At 44.0% G+C, this 9056-nt stretch overlaps 1 protein-coding gene and 1 pseudogene across 1 annotated transcript; both read right to left on the bottom strand.

The window, feature by feature from the left end:
* Positions 1-210: 210 nt before the first annotated feature.
* Positions 211-6718, bottom strand: LOC117858369 (uncharacterized). Its single transcript, XM_034741426.2, has 13 exons — positions 6416-6718; positions 5514-5652; positions 5159-5378; positions 4972-5072; positions 4508-4629; positions 4343-4434; positions 3864-3969; positions 3607-3761; positions 3135-3262; positions 2676-2806; positions 1976-2073; positions 1105-1872; positions 211-713 (listed from the first exon to the last, which is right to left on the bottom strand). Exons 1-13 carry the CDS (start codon positions 6701-6703, stop codon positions 626-628), a joined length of 2436 nt encoding a protein of 811 aa, XP_034597317.1. The 5' UTR covers positions 6704-6718; the 3' UTR covers positions 211-625.
* A 992-nt stretch (positions 6719-7710) lies between these two features.
* LOC140222916 (uncharacterized) lies at positions 7711-8806 on the bottom strand (annotated as a pseudogene).
* Between the last annotated feature and the right edge of the window lie 250 nt (positions 8807-9056).

The raw sequence follows: 9056 nt of genomic DNA, 5'->3' as shown, positions 1-9056 counted from the left end.
CACGACCTTTGGTTGGATCAGGAAGCCTGGAATTCTTTCAGACTTCGGAGCAGCACAAAGTAAAACGTAATGCCGAGGAAACTTCATCCAACAGCCGCATAGTAGCTTACTCCCTGGTGACACTTCATATTTTAATTCTGATCATAGTTTACATAGATGACCGTGCAAAGGCATCTAAGTTACAGCACTGACTGATAAAAGAACTTGATCTCAGATTTCAATTTCATGCTACTCCAATTTCATAAATAACGAAATTTCATAAATTTGATATAAGTTACAGCACTGATTGATACCGCTCCAATTTCATAAATAACAATGCCGGTTTTTGGTTCATCTCAGAGCAAAGCCTATACAATGCTGTTGTAACCAAATTTGATGCTATATATATGCTCTAACCTACTATACTGGTGGTTATAATCTACTACGCTGGCTTCATTAATAACAGAGCCAGTATCGTTGATCTCAGAGCAAACCTATCCAAGGCTGTGTACAACGATGCTGAGATCAGAGTAATCCTCATCTACTTACAGACAATAATGCACCGAAGACTGATATTGCACATAGAGCAGGTGATCCTAATTACCTAACGTATGTACAACAAAGAAGGCAAGCGCAGCTAATAGATTCATACAGCGTCCTCTGCAGCTGACGAATCATGGATGAGCTGCTCCCGTTTCTGTGCTTCTATAACCTTTTGCATCGCATACTGACACCTACAAACCATAAAGGTCATTTTCTGTTAGTACGGAAAATACAGCAGACATTCTTCACACTTTTCTGAACAGTTAATAATCAATTTCGCAAATAAGGATACATGAATCCACATCATTGCTATTCACTAGCTAAGTCATACAATTATTCTTGCCAAAGCCAAACCCTGCAATATACAATCCAAGGGGCGAATAGTGCCCGTATGCTGCTCGTCAAAATATACACAATTTCTGTTACTTAGATTGATTGAAGGGCTAACTGAAACTGGTGTAATTTCAACACTGCTAATATAGGATGGTCTGAAATTCATACTAATTTTCATATGGAATAGCACAGAAATATAACCATTACATACATAGAACTTCCATGAGAGTAGAGTTTTTGGGGATATACCTCCAAGGGAGATGATCAAGGAACATGCGAGGCGACACAACAAGGTCCATAAAGTCTTTCCGATTAGCGATAAATGCTTTGTAGCTCCTATTCTTGCGACGAGTCACAGTTGTCTTCTGCAATGGAGAAGTACTTTTCTTTACTGGAACAACATGAACAACAAGGCCTGGAAGATAAACCTCTGGTGACTGTCCTTCAGATGAGCTTATTGTACTGATGTGGTCATTTGAAGCAGATGTGAGTTCGGTACCATTATTTAAACGAGACAGTCTGTACCCCTCACCGCATTCATAAAAGTAATCTTCTTGAAACTGATCATCTCTAGATTCTCTACAGTGTGAAACATCCAAAGAACCACGGGGTGCAACAATGCATTTCCCTCCATCACTGGCAGTAGTCATTCTAGATCTGCCCAACTCATAATTAATTGCTGCTGTGGAGCTAACTCGATATTTTGGGGTATTTACCAAGCAAGATATTGCTTTGCCAAAGAGAAATAAGCCACCTCTTATTGTATGCATTGGATTCCTTCCACGCATTTTATCATTACTTAGCTTAGCCTCACTGACTATCTGCAGAGCACCAATTGGAGCACAATGCTCTATGGCATTTTTCTCATCCCTTCTGGCATTCATCATCCCACCAACTAGTTTACCCACTTTAGCAGAATTGGGCGAAGCCTTTGACAGAGCCTTGACAGCCAAACCACGCAATCTAATCACCGAGTTCATGGATAATCGTGCAGAAAATTCATCATTGTGGACTATGCTGTAAGTGATGGATGGTTTATCAGAAATCACATGTTGCTGCCAGCATCGGCAAATAAATAACTATAAAGTAAATTCCACTTGTAAAGGATTTTAAATTTCACCTGGTAACAAATTGTGAGCATGCATCTGCTATCACATAATCCACACATGGTGCGGCTCCATATGCATACACATGTAATTTCGGGAATTGTCCGTATAGCTGTATTTTTGTATACAAAGATGACTCAATTGCAAGAAAATAAACATTACAGGCACAATACAATAACTAAGCCATGCATTCTGGAAAATCTTCAGCATTTCTTGCTTCATTTATTGCCAATCACCGAGCATTTGCATATTTTTAACTCAGCATTGCTAAGTAAGGGGCTTTTCATTCTGATAAGGAAGTTTTTTTGGGGGCTAATATTATGAGCTCATCTTCCTAGATGTGATTTGATATAGCACTGTCTCAAAAACTGAGTAGACAAAAACATACAGAACCCCTCTAAAATTCTCCTGCTCTGGTGGTTCCTCATCTAGTTGCCCAACATTTCATCAACTCATTAAAGAAATTAAATCCTAATTCATCATCAACAGTAGGCTCGTCGCAGCAGCCATAGATTACCAAGATGAACTCAACAGTCAACAATTGTACGAAGACAAACAACTAAGTAATACAGAAATACTTAGTTCCCTAATGGTATCCATATTTAAGTGAAACATCATCAAGAAGACTCACTTAAGTTTATAATTAAATATGACAAGCCAATATCAAGTGACTTCAAATAAAATTCTTTGTATGTTGAAAAATAAAAAGCTTACCTTAATACCAAGAAGTGCAGCTACAGAACCTCCTAAAGAATGTCCAACAATGTCAATATTGTATCCATGGCACTCACAACCATCCCCAAGAAGAGAAGATAAGAATCCAGCTGTCACTGTGTCTGACTTATCTGCAGGCAGTTCCATGACAGCTGTTAATGCTATAGTGCTGCATTACCATTTGTCAAAGAAAAAGGAGTAAAAATGTAAAATATATACTGTTGTTCCTTTTTTTGGATAAATCAGCAGGAGCACTGCTATGTCATTTAAGAAGAGGCAGCATGCAGCCTTACATGGTTGTTCAAAAATTATTCATTGTAGCAAATTGAGGTATTCTTGTTTGGAGTTAATGCAATAAAAAATAGTACTTTTAAATTAAGAAGAAAGAAAAAAGAACCCTATAGAGATAATATAACATGCTCTGCACACAAAGAAAAAAATGCATGTTCTCTTGTTGACCTTGATGCATGGGCTGTCCCTCAAGTACTGTGTACAGCTCTCGAGCTGATTCAACAATTCCTGCATGTCCATAGTGTGGAAAAGATGAGAGAACGGTATTCTTCAGTTGAGGGGACAACTGATCAGAACTGCAATAGAAAAAAAAAATCATCTCATCAGGCAAAAGAAGAGTTGAATTAATGATTTAGTTCAGAAGGTGACCTCAAGGCCATAGTGACCTAGATCAATTTCCTAGAACATTTTGTCAGGTTCATTCAGCGAACTAGTAGGGATAATATGGTCTAAAAATCGCTAAACGATACATGTTCATAGGCTTGCTTCAGAACATAAATGTAAAGGTGGTTCTCTGATGATGTGAATGACAAATAAAGGTAATTCATTGATTCTTTTATATACATTTTTTAAAAAAAAATCTAGAGTTAACCTAAATAAGTTACAATACAACAATCAAGCCAAAGGTGCAGTGAGTTACTTGATCAACCCATCCAAGTCATCCATCGTAAGGGAACATTCCTTACACAAGCCATCAGTTATAACATCTTCTGGTGTCTCAGTTCCACGGATAGCAATGACTACTGTACTCAAATCATGTAAGACAATAACAAAATAGGCAGCCTCGCGTTTCGTCTGCAAGCAGAAAAGAAGAGAACTCATCTTTAAAAAAAAGAAAAGAACTTGATCACAACAAAACTGTAAACTATAATTTGGTAAGAGGATGAGCTGATTTACCTGGCTAACACGACCTTTCCGAAGGACTTCCGGGGCCACATTGGCATATTTTAGGAAAGCAGCTGCATGCCCTCTCCAGCAGTTATCGCCTTCAAGTATTGGTCGTCTGCAGAAGTAAAGTTCTACAAGCATGATTATGCATCATTCAACTAATGAAACATGTTTTGGAGCTCAACCTGTTGGCTTGGATGCAAATGGAAATTTTATTTCTTTCTTCCTTTTCTTTTAAAAGAATCTATTTCTTTTTTAATGCAAGAGAGAGTGGGGACAACTCCTATGTGTCATTCTATGCTTTTGCCGATCACAAGTTCACAGCACTACTCTTCAAGTCCGCATTCTTTCTCGACTCAAAAGAATGAAGAACCACCAAATTTAGAAAAGGTTATCAGGCACCAAGAAAACATCCCAATATCTGCAGTCTACACGGCATAATCTGACAGGTGGCAGCAAAGTATTTTAAGAAGGCTCACAATATTTACCTAGCACGAGTCCATGGAGTCAAAACACCTTGCCTATTGAGCCACACACAAGGAAACATAAGAGGATTCCTTCCAAAATCAAGCAGTGGACCCTGAAAGCATAACACGTTTAATGTGCCTGGCAAGAACTGAAAAAATAGACAGATCAGGGATGTGGGGAATAACTGTATAGGCAGCTTCAGCAAATGGATGAAAGAGAACAGCCTCTTGGATGAGATCTTGAGGAGCCTCCACTAATTCTTTTGAAGTAACAGTGGACAACTTAGATTTCTGCAGTAGTGAAAGACCTGAAGGAAAATCATTTGGGATACAGGTAAGTGTGGTGAACAGTAATATCATGAAACCACATCATCAGGCTTTGCTCTAAAAGAAGTTTCAATCTATTTTATTAGTCAAGGCAAATAATAAAGTTCCAATATAGTTCTCTAAAATATTTTTGACCTTTAAAAGGCTCACGATATGGCATACAGCAGCTTCTAGATAATTTTAGCTGACGACCGGTCTAATGTAGCTGCGATCTTTGTCACATTGATGCTTCTGATTTTATCCATTAGGCAAAGATAAAACATGTATATTCACCAAGAGTGAATAGAATTGAGTTTTGGATTGCAAGGTTAATAGAAAACTACCTGCGACAAGCTCAAGATGACCAGTTCCAGAAGCGCGATAAGCCATAAGATCACCCAATAACTGTGCCACGACACATATGTCATCATCTTCCAACACACTCCTAGAAAGGTTAAGAGCAAAGTTACTAAGTTTGTTCAAACACCAATGATATAAGGACATAAGAATGTGGACCAGATGGGAACGTACGAATACTTGACCCGCCCTAGACAGCACAAAACTTCACGGATTCCATGATCAAACACCTCCCGGTAGTGAGCCCTCCACGCAATATCATGTGATGCATAAAATGATCTCCACCTTAGTACATCAGAACCAGTGACACACTGAACTACAATTGCCACCCACATACTGACAAGAAAAACTATTAACAAGATGCGCTTCCACTCCTTGTTGTTCTGAATTTTTCCTGATAAATTTCAGGTAACAATAGCATGACTCAGTGATTAGCATCAAAAGCTACCAATCCTTATATCAGAATTGAAGTCTCAACAAAATTTTATCCAATCCAATCCCCAAAAATGGTTTATGAAATTGTGTGAACCTGAAAAGCACTGTTTTAAAGACCCTTCGGCTAAGACATCCTTTATGATGGCACACATCAAATAAATTGCCAATACAAATTGCAGCATTGTAATGATCATTCCAAATCGTGTCCACCAAAGCCATCTCTTGTACCGTAGCTGTCCACAAAAAGAATAAAGCTTCAGATACTACTAAGGGAATCTACTGCCATGTCAGATATGAACTCTGTTAGCGCTTAAAATGCTACAAGGTGATTAGCTTAAGAAAACAAAATGAGGACAACCTATCGCTAATCAAGCTCTCTCTTGGATTAAGTAATTGCGAATGTCCCATCCTGGTGAAGGGAAAATTACCAGAGAAAAAAGAAAGAAAGAAAGAAAATCAATAGTTCAGAACACTAAGCTTTCAAAAAAAAAAAAGGAATAATTCAGAACACCGTCTTTCATTTCTCAATGAATAATGATCTTCTCTCATGAATTATGATGGAGACAAAGATGTCAAAGATTCAGCAGTGTACAGCATGACGTAAAGGTTGAAGCTGGCAATAAGCAACCTATATCTCAGGGCAGAAGCGAAGACGGTTCGGCCGTCAGAGAACCAGAGCGGCATTGCAAGCACGCAGTGCCACCAATATCTCAGGGCAATATTGTGATTTGTGAAACCACCAAGCGCACCACATGATCACAGCCTCCGGCCAAACCCAATTTTCAAGGTCGAGCACTTTTGTACTTGGGAATAAAATGCTGCTCTTTTGAGCACGCAGCTCGCCTGCTCCTATTCGGTTTCAGAGAACAGTACTACTCCCCATGCTTTTTGAACATTAATTTCTTCGCATTTTAGTAATTACTAGTATTAACCATCAACTTACGGCGGATTAAAATAAAACACTGAGTGCATTAAGCTACGGAGGTTGGAGCTTACGCGGGAGAGTTGGCGGAGGTCGCGCTCGCTGTCGACGTGGGCCCCGATGGCACCGGCGGCGATAGCTGAGGCGGCGGCGCCCTGCGCGAACCCCGCCACCGCAGAGGCGAGGAGCCTCGAGGCCGATGCCGCGGACGCGACGGCGGCGGCCGGGCCGAGGGCGCCACCCCCGCCGCAGCGGCGGAGCGCGACGGCCGCGACGGCGGCGCCCGTGGATGCCACGGCGGCGTTGAGCAGCGCCGCGCACGCGGTGGCCCACCGGACGGTGGACAGCACGTCGGCGGCCATGCGGGTTCCGCCTCGGCGGTGGCGGGGTCGAGGCGGCGGAGGCGACGAGGTGGAGGCGCACGAGGCCAGCACTGGGGCTGGGCAGTGGGCAGTGGGCACGGGATGCCATGGGCACCACCTGGATTTCTTAAGAGGGGGAAGGGAAGAGGGCCCAGCGCCAGTGACAGTGCGGGCTGTACTGCCATTTGGTTGGCAGTTGAGCTGCTCGGTTTTGCTGCGCGCTTTCTCGAGGCCGCGTACAAAGACGAAAGCAAATTACTTCTCATACTATCACTGGTCGGTGGGTCCCGGATAGATCCACCTGTCTGTGGGCCCACTGGTCAGCTACTGACAGCAAAAGTTTCGTGGGAGCCTTGGTTTGCACTCGTCGCTGCGTCTCCTTTTCCAGGTTAGAAGAAACAGTTCGCGGTCTGGAACCCGGTGCGGCTCGTGCGGGCCCCAACGGCCTGGTTCGCGCCGGGCCCCACGCGTCATTTGGATGCCGTGCGATGGCTAGGTCTTGGTGTGGGCCAGGGTATTTAGGTTGGAAGTTAGTGGTTGGCACGTGAACGTCGCGTAGCTACTTTATTAATTTTTTGAAAAGTAGCTACTTTATTAATGACGTGGTACTATTTCTGGAACGAGGTTGTTTAATCGGGTCATCGTGGCAGGTACCGCTGGTCAACGCAAATAGTACACGCCACTTGGCGAACGCAGCTGTATGTATGTCTGCGTTTGGGCTCAAGCCAGATGGTGTTTTGAATGTGCCTCCGGCCCAAGTGAGCCTTTTTTTTTCTATTTCCGCCTTCCAATTCCCATTCCCGTTTCCGCTATATGAAAACCTTGCCGAGATCAAACGTAAAATTATAATAAGTCATATAAGTTTATTTTATTTTATTTTTTATTTTTAATTACTATTATCTTACATGCATGCATGCATTGTACAGCCGTACATGTACATACACATAATAATTTTTAGCCCAAAAAAAACGTACACACAAACAAGATGATCGAGCATGCATGAAAAACCTTGTACTGCGCACGTGCATCGGTGCATGTACTCCATGGAGAAGAACGGCCGGTACATCTGTTTGCGTGCACTAGCTCGATGTTATACCAGCAAATCATGCGATTATCATCAGTTTATGGGGTGCTTGAGCTTTTGTTCAGACAGCATCCCCTCGATGGAAGCCGTCCAGGCCTTGCACTGCGCCTGATCTTCGAACAGCAGCTGCACCGTCGCCCCTCCCGGCGTGCTCAGCGCCGGCGGGAGGAACTGCCGGTAGTGGCGAAGCTAGTAAATTGAAGGGGTGCACTTGCCTTGTGGGTGCATAGAATTTGATTATTGGAGTTGGAGGGGGGTGTACTTGCCGCCTTGTGGGTGCCGTCCTGCAGGAAGATGGCGGCCGTCCTCACCCGCACCCTTCCTGCACAACACACCAAAAACACCATTGGACATTGGTATACAACACCAGCTTGCTCGTGCTCCCCATGCAGCAATCTTATGGGAAAGTAGAGTCGTCGCTGATGTCTCACCACAAGACAGGCAGACCCTGAGGGTTGTGCCTTTCTGGATGTTAGCTCGGATGCTGACGGAGTTGCCGTCGCTGATTTCGACCCTGACGTCGGCTGCCCTGATCCTCAATGCCGCAGCACCCCTGAGAGCTGAGAGAGAAAAGGCCAAACAAGAACAGACGCGATGATCAAATAACACCGGTGGATTGGATTCTATCAAGTTGTTTTCGTTAAGTTACATGTAGCAGCAGAGGCAGTGAGTGCGAGAAGCTCGCCGAGGGAGCGGCTCTCGCGGCCGGCTCTCACGGCGGACGCGACGCGTGCCCTGTTAGCGCCGCCGAGAACCGCGCCCATCCTCCTGTCACCGGTGGCAGCGGATGTGTCGCCGCCGCCCCTCGCTGCCGGCGGCCCCCTCAGCTCGCACACGGACACCATGCCGGCGACCGCCGCGGCGAGCTGCGCGACGGACACGGCCGCGTGGGCCTGCGCCGCTCGTCCCTCCTCCTCCTACGCTAGCTGGCTCCCGGTGACCGACACGGCGCTCAGCCGGAACCCTCGCAGGATCGCCCTCACGTGCCCGGCGTTGAGCTGCTGAGTTTTTTTGTCCATCCGGATTGAAACAACAAAGAAGCGATCACTGTATCAATAGGTTACGTTACGACATGATACTCACTGTGCTAGCAGTAGCAGACCAGCCAGTGGCACTGTTGTGTTACTGCAGTTACAGATATATACAATAACGTGCTCCCTCTACTGTTTGTACGTGTCAGCTAGTACTAATGTGCCATTCTTTCACGTTCTGCTTTGTGTTTTGAAATGGAAATCTGTCCTTTGATTTGTTTCGTAGCATGTCATGATT

This window comes from Setaria viridis, chromosome 5 (assembly GCF_005286985.2).
Source record: "Setaria viridis chromosome 5, Setaria_viridis_v4.0, whole genome shotgun sequence".
NCBI lineage: Eukaryota > Viridiplantae > Streptophyta > Magnoliopsida > Poales > Poaceae > Setaria > Setaria viridis.
Note: the sequence above shows the minus strand (reverse complement) of the source record. Positions and strands in the feature narration are given on the sequence as shown.

Coding starts and splice junctions, on each gene's coding strand:
- LOC117858369 (XM_034741426.2), bottom strand. CDS start 6,703: ATGGCCGCCGACGTGCTGTCCACCGTCCGGTGGGCCACCGCGTGCGCG. Junction 3,970..4,342: donor ACTCCATGGACTCGTGCTAG/GTAAATATTGTG, acceptor TTACTTCTGCAG/ACGACCAATACTTGAAGGCG. Junction 2,074..2,675: donor CTGCACTTCTTGGTATTAAG/GTAAGCTTTTTA, acceptor ACAAAAATACAG/CTATACGGACAATTCCCGAA.